General features: G+C 41.9%; 1 protein-coding gene across 3 annotated transcripts in view; it reads right to left on the bottom strand.

The window, feature by feature from the left end:
* The window catches only part of IGSF3 (immunoglobulin superfamily member 3), a 123,521-nt gene that overhangs the window by 77,553 nt on the left and 26,012 nt on the right, over positions 1-19,956 (bottom strand). For all 3 annotated transcript variants that reach the window (XM_077927253.1, XM_077927251.1, XM_077927252.1), the window contains exon 3: positions 16,848-17,225. In XM_077927253.1, the coding sequence (XP_077783379.1) occupies positions 16,848-17,225 (378 nt within the window). The remainder of the gene's footprint in view (positions 1-16,847; positions 17,226-19,956) is intronic.

Below are 19,956 nucleotides of genomic sequence, written 5' to 3'. Positions count from 1 at the left end.
TTTTAATATGTTGTAAACCACTTTGAGACTTGTTTCTTTAAAATATAAAGTGATGTAGAAATGAAATGAATAACAATAATCATCATCCTCTTCTAACAAAACCCAACAACCTGTAACCTAGGTTTAAGGTGCCATTTGACTTATATATCTGAGTTTCTAACACTGTACCCAACAAAACAAAAAAATTCCTTCCAGTAGCACCTTAAAGACCAACTAAGTTAGTTCTTGGTATGAGCTTTCGTGTGCATGCACACTTCTTCAGATACACTGAAGAAGTATCTGAAGAAGTGTGCATGCACACGAAAGCTCATACCAAGAACTAACTTAGTTGGTCTTTAAGGTGCTACTGGAAGGAATTTTTTTGTTTTGACTATGGCAAACCAACACGGCTACCTATCTGTAACTGTACCCAACAAAGGCAGCAACAGAGAAAACCAATTTAGTCAAGTTTCCCTCACTGCAGGACAGATTCTTACTTACTGCTGGTAATCAGCCAAGTGGACAAAGGTAAAAAAGGTAAAGGACCCCTGGATGATTAAGTGCAGTCGAAATCGATTATGGGGTGCAGTGTTCATCTCTGTTTTCAGGCTGAGGAAGCTGCCATTTGTCTGCAGACAGCTTTCCAGGTCATGTGGTCAGCATGACTAAACCACTTCTGGCACAACAGGACACCGTGATGGAAGCCAGAGTGCACGGAAATGCCATTTACCATCCCGCCACAGCGGTACCTATTTATCTACTTGCACTGGTATGCTTTTGAACTGCTAGGTTGTCAGAAGATGGGACAAAGCGACAGGAGCTCACCCCGCTGTGCGGTTTCGAACTGCTGACCTTACCACAAAACTTTAGAGAGAACAAATTAATATTATCGCTGAATGTTTATGGCGCACAAAGCTAGACAAAGAAAGCTAGACAAAAACTTAACTGACTCTCTCAAACAAGAAAAGAACAGTACCAGGAAACATCTGACACCATCCAGATACGTACAACAAAGTCCACTGCCACCTAATGAATAAACTATATAATGACACTATCCACATCTGATAATTGGATTCATTCTATTGCAGTCATATTTCAAGCACTCCCTTAAAAGCAAATTTGAAGCACATTTACAGACAACAATAATCTATCTTCTTTACACCCCAGCTTAAAACCCTGTCTTCCTGAAGCTGTTTGAAGGAGAATTTAGTCCAAAGAACATGTTGCATCCTGGTAACCCTGGTCTCCAAGCAACAAGAAACCTTCCACAGATGGTATGTCCTGCTACAGAGTTTTCCATCTCTAAATCTGCATTTGAGATTTTAACTGTTTCCCTGGGTCCCTTTGCAGCACAACATTTTCGTATTACATGCACTGTTTCTATGGCTATCCATCTGTTTTAGGTAAAATTATGAGATTCTACTGGGCATTTATTCCCCATATCATACCAATCACAGTCCTTCAGAATGGCAGGCCCCAGAAATTATCTGCCTTTTTCTATTGCTCTTTCTACAAGGATTTTGGGATGGGATATCTAGTCCTTCCTTTACCTTCACATCCACTTTGGGAAGCAGGTTGGGCTAATGACAGAAAGCAACTGAACCAATGTGATGCAGGATAGAAGTGGCTTCAAAAATAGGGTTAGGAAGGTGAAAGGAGCCTTAGTGGTTGCATGAGATAGAAAGGCAAAGCTGTGGGGAGTTAATACTGGGGAAGTAGTGGGGAGCTGGTAGGGGAACAACCAGGGGGATAGAGCTCCCCCAATAGCAATAACCATAAGAACCTCTGTGCCATTCTTTTTATAGACAAAAACAAGAGAATTAACCAACTAAATTCTCTGTTACATCTCTGTGTGAAAGCCTCCTGGATAGACTATTTCCAGTTCATTGTATGCAAATAGCTATACATTTTACCACAGAGGATAGTTAAAGGGCCACATTGCAAATATGTGAAGCTCAATCACACATGAAGATCCAGCTGCAAGCAATGAGGCCACAGAGAACCAGGAAGGGAGTATATAAGTCTTTCAGTCTCCTCTGGACTCCTGTTTGGTTAACAGCTCCTCTTCAAGCTCATCAAGTGTCTTAGCTCTGAAACTCCCTGGCTCAGCTCCTCCTCCAGCTCTGACTCCAACACTCGCACCAAGTCATAGAAACGAAAGCTGTCTGCAGAAGGAACAGCTGTGAAGTGTCCAGCACGTTAATGCAGTACAGCAGTCCAACTCCCAATAGAATGTGATCTACTCACAGTATAAAAAGGCTGGCAGTGATCTACTACCCATTGTCATTGGATGGACCAAAGTTGTTAGGAAGCCAAAACTGTTGAGCTTTTTGGGGAAAGACATGCCTGCATTACAGGAATGTTTGGACTGGCTAACCACAAAGTTTGCAAACAAGAATTTGCAAATTTCCCCTTTGGACTTAGGGGAGACTATTGGCTGTATTGTTCTTGTTCAAACCAATTCCTTATGCAATTATTTCTACATGGGCAATTTCTGTACAGTACTGGCTTGTATAATTGTGGTTACCGTATTTTTCGCCCCATAGGACGCACTTTTCCCCCTCCAAAAATGAAGGGGAAATGTGTGTGCGTCCTATGGGGCGAATGCAGGCTTTCGCTGAAGCCTGGAGAGCGAGAGAGGTCGGTGCGCACCAACCCCTCTTGCTCTCCAGGCTTCAGGAGAGCCCCACCGCCAGCCCCACAAGCTCGGGGGACAGCGGGGAGGCGCAACGCGCCTTTCCCGCTGTCCCCCGACTTGGTTAGGAGGCTGGCAGGGGGGAGAAGCCTGCTCCTCCCCGTCGCCAGCCCCGCAAACTCGGGGGACAGCGGGAGGCGCAGCGCGCCTTTCCCGCTGTCCCCTGACTTGGTTAGAAGGCTGGCGGAGGGCTTCCCACTCCTCCAGCCCCGCAAGCTCCCAGAGCGATGCCAAAGCTGCACGCAGCTTCGGCATCACTCTGGGTCCTGTTATGGGGGCTGGCGTCGGAGGAAGCCCGAGCTTCCCCCGTCCCAGCCCCACGCCTGGGGGGGGAAAATCATTTTTTCCCCTTTATTCCCCCCCCCCCCCAAATCTAGGTGCGTCCTATAGGGCAAAAAACACAGTAACTTTCATACCTTTGCAGGTCTTGTTGGAGCAAAGCCTTGCAGGACTCATACAGACAAAACTTGCACAACACACAAAGCAACCCAGCACACACAGAAGCAGGCCTTCATCCCTCTATTAATACACACCACTGTGGCTGTTTCTAGTGGTGGCCATTTTTCTTTAGGGTAGCAAGTTCTAAGAGTGAAGCAACATTCTGCCACACGCACAAGCTGAAATACTGCCCTTGATAAAATAACTTACTACAATAATAACTCTGAGATATAACTTTAAGAATTCATAATGGATTCTCCCTAACTAGCTGGGGCCACCTTGTAATATTGAATTTTTGATATAAATCTGAAATGCCAGAAGGAAAACATTAAGATGTGTTTTAAGGGACTATAAAAATTGTTGCAAACATGGCATCCATGCCTTCCATTACAGAATAGTTAGATTGCTATAACCCAGACATTTCCTGAAATTTGACCCAATAATGCATAGGTACAAACTGAAATTACTCCAAAAAAAGTCTGAATGAGTTCATACTTTAATACATGTGCTGCAATACTCTATGTGAGTATTGCTTCATATGTAACCTTTGTTACCCATGCCCAACAGAAAGGACTCCTCTTAATCGTCAGTAATGTTACATGTAATGTGAAAATGGAATGATGAAAGCTATTGTGCTAATGCATGCACATAAGTCTCCGAACATTTATCAGACAGTACTTCCGTATTTTAAAAAACTTTTCTTTGCAACTATTAATTCTACAAACGTATCTCTGAGATATTCAACAGCATGAGAGATCAAAAAACTTCCATCACTTATTGAAGTCTGACACAGATCCTTTTATTATATCTGTTGGAGGTCCTTTTGATGTAGTAGAAGAAACTTCATGGCACATGAGTCATGCCATAAAGTCTTCTAGTACATCAAAAGGACTTGCCTCTTAACACAGGGATGGGGAACATCTTCAAGATGCTGTTGGACTCCAAAATTTCATCAGACCCAGGTAGCTTAGCCAAGGATACAGGGGGTTGTAGTCCAATGATGTCTGGACAGCCACAGATTCCCCGTAGTGATGCCTAAATGGATGTGAAGGGTTCTATGTCAAAGTTAGAGAACAGTTGCTGAAGAAAAAAAAGATGGGGGTAGAACCAAGATCTCTTATCCTCCTCTCTCAGATGATGTTTCCTTCACCCTCAATGTTTTACTTCTTCTGATATTGGACTCCCCATAAACATTTCAATGATAGCCATTGCAGGAAAAAAATTAAACACAGTTAAGCTCATTTTAAAATAATCTCTGAAGGAATATTATCAGCTAGAGGCTGCTTGTTGACTTATAGTAATTCCCCATGGCCCTGAAAAATCCTCTTAAACCCATATCAGATAAAGACTGTAAAACTGTTATCATCCTAAGCTCACTGGACAGCTACAGCAAGTTGGAAAGCATCTTCCATTTGTTTCTCAACACCAAGAGGGCAGCTTACTGCTAATAATTCAGGCCACAGTTCCTGAACATCCCTTTATCCAAGGTGGCGCAATGAGACCAAAGGGATTTGCTCCAGTGTTTCGTATGGCAGAGGTTCTAGTGATCTAGAGCTATTTGCCCTCTCTATAAACATGCTTTCCACACTGCACTTGCTCTTTGCTCACAACACAGTGCAGATTGGAATACTTGGCTTGCTCTTTACTGCAGAGTGGGCATTAGTTGGTCAACAGAAGCACCTGTCTGAGGCGTGGACAAAATGGCTGCCTTCAGGGCCTCTTCCATTCTAGGAGGGCAGGTTATTAAATGGAAGCTGAAGGGAGATGTAAAAATATGTAATGTCTTGCGTACATAATGTCTTACGGCAGATTGTTCTGTCTGAACTCTGTTTTTCAGCACACTCTTAAATTCTCATTTTGCATACAGAAACAGAAGACACCAGTTACTTGAAGTCCTAACAATTCAGTAGCACATCCTTGCTTGGTCTCTCTGTTTTCAGTCCTCCCAATTCATCTCAGAAACCTCCCTGTTTAAAATTACTCGGCATTCATTTGGATGTCAACTGGGTTCCTTGAGGCTAGAATTAGAACACCACAGGGGTCCTTCATCAGCACTGTTTTATCACACCTCCAAATCATCTGACTTTCACTTCCCTATGTGGGGTAGAAAGCTTAGAACAAGCAACAAGAAAAGAGGAATAATCCCTGATTGTTTTGCTGCCCCTGGAAAGTGTGGTGGAGATGGAAAAATCATATGCCCACTAGAGTGTGAAGCAGGGTTAAGGCAGATGTAAATATTCCAAAATTTGTCCAAAATTGTTTCTGACCAAATGTATTTGTCGTAGTCATAGAGGAAAGGTAAAGAACAGGGTGAAGTAAAGAACAGTAGTAGTAAAGTTATTTTATAACAGGAGCTGTTTTTTGTCACTTGTTAAGGAGCCATCACTTAGTACAGGAGTAGCCAGTATAGTTCCCTCCAGTTGCTTTTGAACTACAACTCCCATCAGCCCCAGCCTGCATGGCCAATGGCAAGGGATTATGAGAGCTGTAGTACAACAACATGGAACCCACACTGGCTACCCCTGTCTTAGGGGCATGGTGCCATGTTTGTATGCAGCAAATTCCAGGTTCAACCCCAGACAATTCCAATTTATGGATCTCAGGGTCCAGGACTGGTACATGATGCTAGGCTAAACAGATCTGTAAAGGTACACTGTATAGAACAGCTACATAGGTTAACATGGTTAGGTTGGTTCTTTCATTCACTATCTCCCACAAAGTATGTAAGATCAAGTAAAAAGGAGGGTACATAAAAACAGAACTCCAGACAAGGCAAATTTATGATATCTATGACCTTGATATTATATATGTATATATTTATGATATATGTATCCCTCTCAGACACACACTCAATGAGATCCTTGTGCCTGATGGCTGTCAGCCAACTCCTTAATATTAGGATCAATACTAGTAGACAGCTTGAGCCTCAAGTCTTCATGATCTGGCCTTGTTCCTTGCCAAACACATTAGCAATGGGTACACTTGACTAGGTACAATGAGAGCAATAGCAAAAGTAGGTCCTCTCATTGTCTGAGGACAACTGACAGGAATTTCATTCCTCATTGCTGTATACCACTTCAAGTGGGGCACATATTCTACAACTCACCTCTGCCCACTGTCACAAGCTGCCACGGGAGGAGAAGAGGCTGCCAGAATACCAAATGACCCCCATTTCCCTGTAAAAGTTCTGAATGTGTTACCACCCCAGTGTAATTGCTCCGGGGTAGGGGTGGGGTGACCACATATGGTCACAGTTACAAATCACTAGGCTAGACCTTTGTTCTTGCCTGCAACCCCTTTGGGAGCCAAAGCAGACTCGCTCAGTACATCAATCACAGTTGCCAAAATAAAACTCTGGCATCAACTGCAGTAACAGCTGCCCCTGCTCCCCCGTCCTCAAATGCAACAGGCAAACTAATACAAAAGGACTGAGGTGACAAGAAAGTGGAGGCAGAGCAAGAGAGTGAGCCAGCCTCAGGGGGGAAATGAATTTTGAAGAGAGTGTTGGGTGGGGGAATAGAGATGAGGGAAGTAAGTATACTAAAGCCTCCTCAGAGAAACAGCAGGAGAATGGCAAAGTTGTGAAATGGGAAATTTTCACTGGTAATAGAATAATGGCTTCTTTCCATTATAGGGTTTCTCAGAGCTGCATCTGGCTGAAGCTACAGGGACCACATTCTGCTTTCAGAGTTCACTGAGCAATTGCTAAGGCAGGGGATGGGTGCCATATGTTACCAGCTGCACTTACGGTTATCACTTTCCCCACTTAATGCTGAGAGACTGTTCTGAGGCACAGAGGCAGAGAAACCTGCCCAGCTCTGGCCTCTCTTCTTGCTCAGACAACCCATTATTCTTACATATCTGCCAAGAACTGCGACAGGACCTGTCAGCAAGCTGAAAGAGATCCCCAAGCAGCCTCAAGTACCAGAGGGCTGCCAAACCATTGCAACCACTCATCAAGAGAAAGGAAGGGAAGAAGGAAGGAAGGGTGGAGGAGACAAGAGTTTCTTAGCTGTCATCGAGGAAGCACAGTGCATGCTGCAAAGTGCCACCCTGCCAACTTTACGGCAGTGCCCATGTAGACAAAAAGGGTGCATTCTGCATGTGTGCTTTCTTATTCTGCAAGAAGCATAACTGGATTCTACAACCTGTGAACATTATTGTATCAGACAAATTCACATTCATTTGCCCATTTTGCAGGCAATAGAGGGAGAAAAGCATGCCACCAGGACCATCCCATCTCCCCATACAGCCATTTACCACCAGCTGTCATGTGGGAAGGATCATTTTGACTTGCTGCATGTTGGGTATGCGTGTTTCAATGTGCTTTTAAGCCACCTTTCAGGGATTTGTATCCTGCAAAGGATGGTTGTAATTAATTACAAAGGTTAGATGTGCCACCACTAGTTATTTGGAGAGACATCAAGCTATGTGTGAAACTGAAGCATCACATCACACATATTAGAAATTTTTCTAAGCCCATCTGCAAACCCCAGATTTGCAGTATCTGATTTGAAACACACAGTTAAGAAATCAAGCCGCAGAGTGGTAGTCCTAGAACGAAGAAAGACAGAGCCAGCAGCTTTCAAGGATCTAGCTTACATCTCCCATCTCCATATCTGAGCTCTTCAATACAGCACTGGTGCAACCTGAACATTTAGGAATGAAAATGGATATCCTTGGCAGGCAGTTCATAATTCATCCTACCATGAGCAGACACCCCACACAAAGGGATGTGCATACATAACCGTATGCTAGCATACTATGACTTTTAAAATAAGTTTCTATAGTATTACAGTACTGAATTTAAAGAGAGTAAAATTCAGTTGACAAAGCAGAAAATCTAAAATGGAAGAACCAGCTGTTGATGTGCTTATCTTTTAAGGCCATGATCAAATGGTGTACATTTGTAAACCCCTGACCTGTTGTTTTGGTAGAAGCCAAGATAACAGCATCAATCATTGCAAATAACAGAAGACAAGAAACTAGAGTGGTACAAACCACAGGAGGTTATAAGGAAACAGCAAAACCAGCAGATCTAGTAGTTCAGAGCCACCTTTAGCATGTGGCATCTTTGGGCAGCTGCTGGGGCCCCAGCACTCCAACAGACCCACCTATAACACACACAAAGCAGCAGCACTAAGTAGCTGGGAGCGACCATTTAAATATGGGGACATAATGGAAAACTTAAAATGGCTTTCCACTGCGCAGCATTCATTTAGAGTGCTTCCAGAACCCATCAATGTAAGAGGAGCCCCCAAAGGCCACTCCAGTGGGAACCCCCACCACAAGCGACAGAGGCAGAGTTCAGGTTCTGCTGCTTTCAAAAACAGGGCCGCACGTCAAGGTATTTTTCAGACTACAATAAGTAGTTTTCAGATTTAAATAGTTTTAAAAAGCAAGGGGGAGATTCCCCCCCCCCACTCGGGTTGGATTAGAGGGTGAAAAGAGAACTGTGGCACTAGAACTTTTCAGGGGGAAATAGAATTATTCTGCTTCGAGAGCACAATTTATTTCACAATATTTATATGTACCACTTGATTGTAACAAAACCTCATGGCTCCTTGCTTAAGGGAGAATCTCTATTTTGTTTATTTAAATAAATTTATTTTTCAATTTTATATCCCACTTTTTCTCCAAAGAGCTCAAAGCAATTGACTTGAAGTCCTCTTCTCACTGACTCCCACCACATTTTACCCTCACCACATTGTATCTTCAAAGGCCTGGCCCAGGATATTTTGCTATCTGAGATGTATGAAAAGATGGTACACTCTCTTTCCACATACAGAAACCACATGGAGAGGGGCAGGTGAATCTTCCTTCAACACTGGTATGGGATGGCTTCCTCCATCAAATCTGATGACAGCTCACTAAATCCAGGGGGCATAGGGCAGGCCACATAGTACAGATGCAGCTCTGTCCTCTTAACACCTCACAGCTACCCAGAATTCACAGCCTGAAGCAGCTGCTTCACTCTACCAAAGGGTAAGGTCCGGCTGAATGTTGATTACCCCATGGCCACCTAGTGAACTTCAAGGTTCAGTGGGGATTTGATCCTTAGTCTCCTCAGTCCCCATCTGACATTCTAACCACAATGAGGGGCATGCTTGACTTGTAAGCACTGAATTGGCATGCTTGACTTGTAAGCACTGAATTGGCAATCTCTTGATTCTTCGAAGAATCAGGTTTGAAAGGATGTCATCCACAAATGCTACCGGAAGTATTACAGCTCTACAGCATTACATATTCTCCATCCCAGTTCAGTTGTATGCTATTTATATCCTCATTTGGTTACCGCATTTAGTTAACATTGCAGTTGATAACCTTGGTTATTAAGAGACTGAAATGCCTGTGATACTTATCAAGTTCTGGCAATGTTCTCTTTTTAGGGTAAATGGCTTCTTAAGGCACCTGCTGCTACAGGTTCTGAATGTAATTTTTAAAAGCAAAGGAGGAGAAGGAGTGAAAAAGATTGCCAAATTACACGGTGAAAATCAAGCATATAATTGCATATCTGATAAAATATCAGATGGCATACTTTATCAAAAGGTGAATAACTGGGTGTGTTTTGCTTAGAGCAGCTGAGCAACAAGCGCACTGAATAAGCCATGCAAACTAATGAGCAGAACAGAGAATGCAGCCTGGGGTCACTCTTTTCCTCCACAGAGCAGCGGCAAAGCATCTTTCCATAAATTGAACAGTATATCATTTAAGCAGAAACAGCAGCTCTCCACCCCCCTCCCCAGTCCTCTTGTACGCAATGTACCATTAGCCTGCAAATTCATGGTTACCAGACAAATCAAGAGCAGAGGAGAATCTAAAAACAAACCAACATAAAAGTTTGGCAGGATCACAAAACATGTCAGTTCCAAGACATAACATACCCCTTAGCTGATGGGAATTAAAAAGGCGCTTCCTCTGTTATGAGGCAATTTCATGCACTTCCGCTTGGAGCATCCAATATCCACCAATGTCAGCGAAAATGCTAAGCTAGATGGATCGCGGCTTGAAGCTGCTGTAGCAATCCCTGTACTCCCAACAGAATGCCTACTGCACTTAAGTGCTGTGAAGTGTCTCAAGAAAGCTAGAAACAAAGAAAGGGAGCCTAGGTGAAGTAAATCTCCATTTAGCTGGGTCCCATTTAGCCATAACAGCTGCACATTATTTGAAGAACTTCTGCTGTTACCGTAACATTGCTATTTAAGCTGGCAAAGTACTATATCCCACTAGTAAGCAGGAAAACAACAGGGGTGATGGACTCCAGCTTTTGCCAACAAAAAGTCATAGCACCACACCTAAAAATCTGAGCGCAGAAGACTCTCAATGCCAGCATTCCATACAAGCCCAATAGGCCGGTTCCCATGACTAGAGTTGAGTTGACAAGATTTAACACACACCTCTCTCTCTCTTTTTTTAACTTTAAACAGCATGAAAGGGGAAAAGTGAAATAATAGGCTCTGGCATGTGCCAGGTGTACATTCAAGTTTGCTCAAACAGAAACAGAGATGGAAAAGTAGGCTGCGCGAATGCAAAAATAGATAGGAAGAGCAGTGTGGTGAAAAGTAGGGTCTACCCCAGTTATTTCAGGTCAGGAGATGCAGAAGTACCCTGGATCTGCCTACCTCACCCTCCCTGCCCCCTAAGTTTCTTTATAGCTAGGAAAACAGCAGTGGCAGTAGTAGAACAGCTGCACAGTTGCGCTCTCTTCTGCCTTTAAAACTAGGAAGAAATGAAAAACACAACAGAAATATTGCCCCTGCAAAGAGAGCTGTGATCCAGGCTGTCTCCAGTCACCACCAGTTTACTGTCATCCAACAGCACGGCTGTGGCTAATTTTGTTCTTCCTCAAAAATCATGGGAGTCCCTGGTACACACGATCAAGGGAAACCATGCCTGTTGCCATGGGCTGATGGGAGTTCCAAAACATCTGGAGGGCACCAGTCTGGCCAAAGCCAGTTTAGGTGATCACGAATGCGAAAGAGTGAGACTTGGGCTCGTGTGCTCTCCCTTCACTCTCTTCCTGTGTCCATGAAAGGAGGTGAATGCTTTTACAAACAAGAAAGTGAAACATTTTACTCTCCTCTTGCACACAGAAGGGGCGAATGCAAGGCCAAGGCTCCTCACACCTCATTTGCAACCACCAAAAACCAAGGTCTGAACCAGGCCCTAGTCTGCTGAATGTGTATTTTGCAAGGATATTAAGCCAAGGAATCTCTTAGCTACCAAAGAATGAAGAGGAGGGTGTGTAAGACGACAGAGAACTATCCCATCTGGCTGACTGGTGTCTCAGATTTTTCCATCTATAATACGCTCCCATGTATAAGACCCCGCCCCCACTTGTGGCAACAACCAATCGCCAGTCTACCCCCAGCACTATCCGTGTATAAGACACCCCCTAATTTTTGACATTATTTTTAGGGGGGAAACCTAGTCTTATACAGTACACAGGAAAATACGGTACTTTGAGTTAAGTCCCACCAAGTTCAAGAGGATTTACTCTGATGTTCACTGCAGACTTAGATAATGCAAGAGCTTCTACATAAATGAAGGGGGATTTTGTGTGTGTGTGTGTGTGTGTGTGTGTGTGTGTGTGTGTCTGTGTGAAAGAGAGGTCCATCTGTCAAACCTTAGTTATTCAAAACTTCTAATTAATTATTTGACTATATCAGAGCATACCTGTGTTAATATCATTTGGGTTGAAGTGTTTTGCTCACAAATATTGAGGTAAGTGAAGTTCTATTAGCATGCAAGAATATGAGTGTTTATGGGATTAAGCTACTTCTCCCCATTGACCATGCTCTGTATCTCTGAATCAACAGCACTGTTAACATTAACAGCAATAATAACAGTAATACATTGATTTTATCATTTATGACTGCTCTTTTAACGACATAGTTAATAGAGCAAGATGTGATGCGCACAACATATAGGTCAAAGTTCCTGATCTTCAGCCGCAACAGACAGCTGTCGCCTATATTCTATTGATAGTAAATTATCATCATACCAGATTTCCAGTTTTTAAGCTTCATACTAAGGAAAAGACATATCTTCTAGCAGGGATGGAACACTTCAAGAACACATAAGATCAGTTACAATCCAAAATGATACGGAAGGATCTCTGAATTACAGCATCATCTTTCCACCAATTTTCCATTGAGTGAAGCCACCTGTGTCCTGGCCGACAACCCAAATAAAATAAAGAGCTATTCATGGCCACAGGCCCCATTAAAACATAGCTCAGGTCCAAATGGCAGCGTGATGTTAATGAGAACCAGGAGATATAAAGCCAAGGAGCACAATGCTGCATGATTTATTCCTTCTGCTCAAAGTGGTTGCCAAGTAGAATCAGCCCATGGCAAATCTTCAAACAGGAGGAGGAGAATTTGCATTTAGCAATGCAAATTCTCCTCACTTTCTTTTTAGCCTTCCGAAGACCCCTGCTTACTGGGGTAGAGAAACAATTTTCCTGGCTAAAGCTGCTTTAAAAATTGCTAAGAAAGGGAGGGAAAATGGCATATTGTACTGCACTCCTCCAGCTGTTCTTCTTATGCACCAATCCAGGAAGGGGAAAGACCCCAACAACAGGCTTCAGCAAAAACTTCAGTTCACATTTCTAAAACAAATCCACTAGAATGCTTTTCCTGTGGTTCTTTAGTCAAATACCCCTCATAATGTACCTCAGGAGTGATCGGTCTGATAAGCAATGCCTCAGATGTGGTTGATGCTGAACATCTGTCATATCCAATAATCATCCAATGAAGATGAATAATAAGTTCCTGAAAGGTAGTTTGGGTTTCACAATCAACCATAAATCTCTTCTGGGTTTTGGCTCAATATTTGTGGAGACATCTCCAATAAAAATACTACCTATTTCTACAGTAAAAATAGCTGTCGGGCTGCGCTTGCCCCACAATAAAACCATAAAATTTGATAATCATGCAAATCATCCTTGGTAATCCTTTGTTCCAAAAGCCTAACGAAGTAGTTTGAAGCAGGGAAACTATAGTTTGGATAGTTAAAAGTCACATGGAGGAAGGTTGTGTGAAAAATTACTTCAGAGAGTGATTATGCCCCCTCCAAAATGGCCTCTCAGCCTTCAAGTGGAGGTGTTCTTGTGATTGATTTAAACATCTTTTTTTTTCTACTTGTGACTTTAAGATGCGTTCAGAGAAAATAGAATATGGAGAGACTGGACAAATGTGAGAGAAAGAGACCTTCATCTGATCACAGACAACCCAATCTGGCAAAGCTCATCTGAGAGTTGACTGAAAGTAGGTTGCCAGGTTTGTTGGACTGTGGTCATTAAAGACTTGTGCTTTCATCCATTTCCTACCCATCTTAGGACTGTTTACTTGTTACAATCACTATATGGAAGCATTATGGAACAGTATTCCCCAGCCTGTCTTCCTCCAGGTGTTTTGGGATACAATTCCCATCAGCCCTTGCCAGTATGGAATTCTGAGAGATGTAGCTCAAAACATCTTGAGGAAACCAGGTTCAGGGAAAATGACATAGAGCAACATTCACCTGGAAGCTGCTTTATGATAATGCAATAACATGGAGAGTGCCTCGCTTAGTCTATTTGTATGAGCACCATAATGGTGTAAAAGTTGGATGCTGTCTCAAGCCGTTTTTTCATGACAAGCAGACTGCTCTTTGCTTTAGCATTTCTGCGGCTTCACTGGATCAGTCCCCATCTTTAAATAACAGCAAACAAAGACAAAATAATCATTTAATGTTTACCACAAACTACCAGGGCACTAAGTGGTATAATGAACCAGCAAGTGCATGCTTTTTTGTTTTGCTTTTTAAATCCTTTTTACTCACCCTTCCCCCACACACTTCAGAGCACTCAGAAAAACTAAAACTCCCATCTCCCCCAAGGTCCCTTGGGCAAGTCTGCTGCCAAATAAAAGCCGCTGAACCTAATGAGGGAATTAAAAATTCATAACTTGATGAAAGAAGAAAGTTCGGTTCCACTTCTGAGAAAATGAAAAACAGTAATTCACTCATAGTTCAGAAGTGTTTCTTGAGTGGGTATATCTAGCTAACCCACATATGATAGAGGAAAAGGATATTCCAAGGTTTTTCAGAAATAATGAGCAATGTGGTCAAAGTCTACGATTACCTGGTTCGGAATAAGAATTTGCCCAGTTCATAATGATGAAATGGATTACAAACTAAGCAACGATCTCCCCAAATGTTCTTTGCCAGCTCAGAACGTAAAATGGTTTTTTTTCCTGAGCATGTGTGGTCAGGATTCAGCAGACCACATACCCTAAGACAGCTACTTTAAAGTGCCAAGCCTCAAAGTCCTTTAATGTTAAATCTCTTCCTTTCATTGTAACTCACAAGTTAATTACTGTGAACTATGGAACTTTACCAAGTAGGTTTTTCTATTAGGCAAGTATCTTCTTTGGGGGCAACCCGCTTGATATTTTTTTTTCTTGTAATTGTTGCCTACCCTAGCCCCAATCATACCTAAAATTCCCACACATTTCTCTCCCCCCCCCCCTTTGGATTGCTAGGCAACTTTCAACCCATGACTATAATGCTAGAACGATTAAGTGATGCATGCAGCACCTTCTGTGAGCATTGCAACCACTCTAAGCTCAGACTGAACTCTGAAAACAGGTAAGCTTTTCCACTGACAAAATTCATAATTACCAGATCAAGCTAAGGGGGATTCTTCTATCACCTTCAAAGCAAACGGCATCATTCTCAATCACATGAAAATCCCATGAGAGGGGATTTTCAAAATAAAACTGCTTACATTTTCTCTCCTTGTCACTTTTCTTACCAAAACGGAAAACAGGAGAGGGAAAAAAGGTCACGGTCTTTCCCCCTCCCTTAGACAAATCCTTACTAGGCTTGTAGCATTCACATGAGATTCATTCTCTTTTCCACATGGGCCATGTCACCAGCCCATATGGACAGCTGAGAACTGCCTCTCAGGAGGATCATCCATGTGGTCATTTTCAACAGATATGAAAGGCAGAGGGAATCTCTAAAATGTGACTATGGAACTCCCTTTCTGCAAGTCATCCAAAGATCAAGGCTACAGGCTGTTCAGAGGCCATGATGGTATTGAGTACTAGAGAAGAACACACTGTGCACCACCTACATCCTTGTAAAAATGTTAGCAAATTCATTCTTGTAACATATAATTTTCTGTTTGGTATTAGTTATCCAGCTTGAGCTTTGAGGCTAAACTAATTAATGCTGTACATTAAAATTAAGTTTTGTCCTGCATGGCTGGCAATACCCCCAAAAGCGTTTCTGTACATTCAAATCACTAGTTTTCAAAGACTGCAAGAGATGCTAATAAATACTGGAGCTCAAAGGGTTTGGTGCCTCCAAGTGTGGGTCATATTGCTTTTGCTATTCTACTGCTTTCTCTGTAACAGGCATGTCCAACTCCCAAGAGACTGTGATCTACTCCCAGTACAAAAAAAAAAAAAAAAAACAAAACTGGCAGTGATCTACTCATTGTCATTGGTGGGAGGAGGAGTGTGTGTGGGGTGGGTGGATTGCCCAGAGTTGTTGAGCTTTGTGGGGAGAGGATTACACAGAGGTTTTTTTTTAGCTTTCCCCCTGTAACTTTTTGTACGCGGTAAGGATCGCAATCTACTGGTTGGACATCCCTGCTCTATAACAACTGGATGCATACTTTCTCCTTCAATCACCTCCCAAGTGTAATTATCTACTGATGCATCAATCTTTCACTTTATCTAGAACCATTATATTATTCAACACCTCTCTTCTACACTAATTTCAGGGGCTCTTCTTTCCCCCTGTCATGTACTTGCACTATTTCGCTCCCATTCACGAGTATTTAATTAAACCAATCTGGATTTATACTGAATTATTAAACACTTTGAGACACAGCTCTGCACAAAGAGTCACATTTGCACAGATGGGGGGTGTAAACAGCTATTTTAATACTACTGTCTATATTATCTGTATTCTCTTTATTACTGCACATTTCTGGGGATTAGTAATTCTCCATTAAAAGCCAGAGTGCTTTCTTAAGAACCCCATCTGTGCCTGCTTGAAAAAATTATAACTGATTGGTAGATATTACTGACATAAAAAGCTATTGCTGCTTTAGGAGTGAATTCTGGGGTTGGGACAGTCAACAAAGCACTAATAGGAGGTAAAGGAAGGCACTCCTGAAGGTACCTGGGCCCTCCAAGTCCTTTAGGGCTTTAAATGTAAGCATTATTCAAACAAACAAACAAACAAACAAACAAACAAACAACTAGCACTTTGAATCTGGGCTGGAAGCAAACAGGTAGCTAGCAAAACTGTTGTGAAATTGGAAATATATGATCAGAGCAAGCTGTCACAGTTAAAAACCTTGCAATTGTATTTATTTTCTGAATTCACACTTCACTGTTCAATATAATTCCCTGTACTTACTGTTTAGCCAACAATATGCAAACAACTTATACTGGTACAGTACAAACAGGAAAAAAGTTACAGGAGAGACTTTCTAGGAGACCATCATATTCTATGGTGACAGTGAACTGACCTTTGGAATTATGTTTTTGTCATCTGTAGCTCCTGGTATTGCTTTCCCTGGTCGCAATTGGTTCAGTTTAATTTCTCCTAAAATTTATTCACCTTAATTTATAGTCATTATAATACTATTTGCCATCTTAATTTAAACAAGAGAAAACAAGGTAATGTCTTCATGCAGGGTAACATCGACCTGAAAAATAAAACAACTTACCCATTAGCTTCATCTTGGCACTGTAGCTCCCAAAGTATCTGTCATCAGTGGTGGGTGTGTGACATTCATACTCGCCAGCATCCCTGTCTTGGAGCTCCTTGATGTGCAACAGAGCAGAATCCCCTTGGACCCTCTCTACATAGATTTCTCCGCTCCGGACACGTTGGGTGTAGATCGCATAAGGGAAGGATGGGTCCATGGTGCTAACAATTTGTACCTCCCTTTCTGGGGCAGATGGGAGATATATGGACCACTGGAAATTCTGTTCTGATGGTCCTTGGTAGCCACTGACTTTGCACCAGATAGTGATGTGGGAATTTTCAGTGCGGTACAGAGGTCCGTCTTGAACGGTGACTTGACGTTGTGCAAATGCCAATCCTGAGGGGAAGAAAACGACAAAAGAGTTCAGATACACCTAGCTTATTAAATAAAATAAACACATATACTACTTTTTAATTAACTGTTCCAAAGTAGTGTCTTTCGTTACACAACTCACTCAGGTTTTCCAAAAAAGGCCATTATTAGAAAGCAGGTGAAATAGGTCCATTTAAGAAGAAAAAGAGGGGAAGTTGTTTGTATAACAATGTAAATTTATTGTTCTAGCCAAAGGCCATGGCAGCAATGGTACCAAATAATACAGATCATGTATCCATAACAGGAGCCAACATCCATGATGCAAGAGAAAAGCTGTTTGTTTCTCAAGGTCATGAGGGGATCCGTGATCAAGCTACAAACATTTACACTTCTATTGAAACATTTTTACTTCTATTTCCACTTAAGTCAATAAATAAACCTGCTTCCTAGCAAAGGAGGCTCTTGTGCAGAAATGAACATCAAAATTGATTGATTTTTTTTTTATACTGAAGTTCATGGGCAAATCCTCAAAAGGTAGCTTCCAATACATAAAAATACAATCAATACTCAAATTTAACCATAATCTTCTTTTGCTCCATAGAGGAAATTGCATGAATGTTTGTGTGGATTTTTTTTTTAATTTCAGAAAAAAGAACCGATTTAAAAGAATACCCACCAAGCGAGTAACAAGGTCCTTGTAGTTTTCTACATGTACAACTGCTGACTAACCATATATGTGACCTCAGGGCCTGTCCATATCCTGGCTTAATGTGGATTGTGAAGCCCTTGTGCCCAGGGGCGGCCTGTCTCATTTTGCCTCAACCTGCAGCTCCCACCTCCTCTGCTCCCCCACCCTCAATGCTGAAGCTGGGATCACATGGTTTCAGTATTGGGTTCCAGCAAGATGTCACTGGAACCCATAACCGCTTCTCCTCAGTTCTCTGGTGACAGGGTGGGGTGTGAGGCAACTACGGTTGAGTTGAAGAACTTATCCAACACCACCAAAGGCACCTCCCACCCACCCACCCACCCTGCTGCTGGAAAAATGGTGGCACCAACCAGAGCTCAAAAGAGCTCATCTGTGGTGGCAACGCCCATGGCAACTCCCTCAGTATGCTTCATGGGCGGGCAGGCCCTGGCCTTTCTTTAATTCTTCCTTATCCATGCAGGATTATTCTACAACAGGCTTCCTCAAACTTGGCCCTCTAGATGTTTTTGGCCTACAACTCCCATGATCCCTAGCTAGCAGGACCAGTGGTCAGGGATGATAGGAACTGTAGTCCCAAAACATCTGGAGGGGTGAGTTTGAGGAAGCCTGCTCTGCAACTACTGCTGTCCCACACTTTCTACTCCCTAAATCTGTAGATTCCCTATGCAATCAATGTAGGTCTCCTATTAGGATTTTCAAACACAGGGATTTTATTAAGTTGTCCTTTATCCTTATTCACCCACATACATCAATAAATGAAAGTTTCAACATGCCCTCTTAACTCTTCTTACAAGGTACTATTCAAAAGTTCCTCAGGGGACTGACTGTGAGTAACTTTTGTCACCAATACAGCTTTCCTCTTAGTGCAATCCAGCATCTCTCTCTCCCAATTCTCAAATCTCTTGGGAAACATTCAATTAGAACTGGAGAATCAGATGCGTAATCCAAATGCCTTACTAGCATACATTATAAACATTATAAAACCACTAAGACAGAATTCTATGTATGGATGTAGTTAAATGCTCCCAAATTATATAGCGACTGAGAAAAGAGCCAAGTTACAATAATATATATGCAACAGCAGTAGAATGGTCAAATTGTAGAGTGTTTGGAATGGAAACTACTGGACTAACAGCATTCTAATTTTTAGTCAACAGCCTTTAATTGAGTAATTTTAATATTTAAAATAAATCAATGAAATCTACTAGCCTACAAAACATCTACTACCTTGCTAGTGGGATTCCCTCCTATGAAAACCCACTCTTCTTTGCTGAACAAAGAAGGGCCAAGTAGTGCTCTGCATAATCCTATGCAGATTTATATATGGAATACTACCTGGCAAACTTATACAAAAACACACTGAACAGCTTTTAGAGTTTTAATCAGCCAAGTGAAGCTATATGCCTCTGAACAATAACATGTGATATCTGAGAATAAAGAGGCAACTTGAACTTCAGATTATGGAACTCCCCATGGGAGGTGCAAATGACCCCAAGTGCTCCAAATTTTAAGTAGGGCTTAATACACAATGTTTATCATTTTTCTAAAAACACACACCATGGGCTGTTATTTTGAAAATCTATTCTTGAATGGACACCATTTCTGTTTGCTGTTTGATTTAAAATCGCTTGTGTTTTGAAATACTAGTTGTACTACTGCTTTTAAAGTATTCGTTTCTGGGTGTTATTGAGTTTTGTGGGATATAAGTCACCTTAGGTGGACTATGCCCCAAAAGGTGGTCCATAAACTATGAACAAATAAACTCTAGGCCTATTTAATACATGATGTACCCTGGTTGACGTTGCTAAGCAATATCAAATAAAGATGCTTAAAACTGCATTTTTTTTAAAAAAAAAACCTGACTTCTTAACGTTATCTTTATTTTAACCATTTTAACCAATTGTAAATAAGTTTCTATATATTTACAATTTCCATATTTAACATACAATTGCCAGTAAAATGTTTTTGCACCAAGCTTCTACCATAGAAGTGATATTATACGGAGGATCACATTCCATGGTGACAAGTGAAAGGCACCAGGGTTTT

This window comes from Podarcis muralis, chromosome 4, assembly GCF_964188315.1.
Source record: "Podarcis muralis chromosome 4, rPodMur119.hap1.1, whole genome shotgun sequence".
In the NCBI taxonomy this organism is placed as follows: domain Eukaryota; kingdom Metazoa; phylum Chordata; class Lepidosauria; order Squamata; family Lacertidae; genus Podarcis; species Podarcis muralis.
The sequence above is the reverse complement of the archived record's forward strand: the minus strand, read 5'-3'. Positions and strand labels throughout refer to the sequence as shown.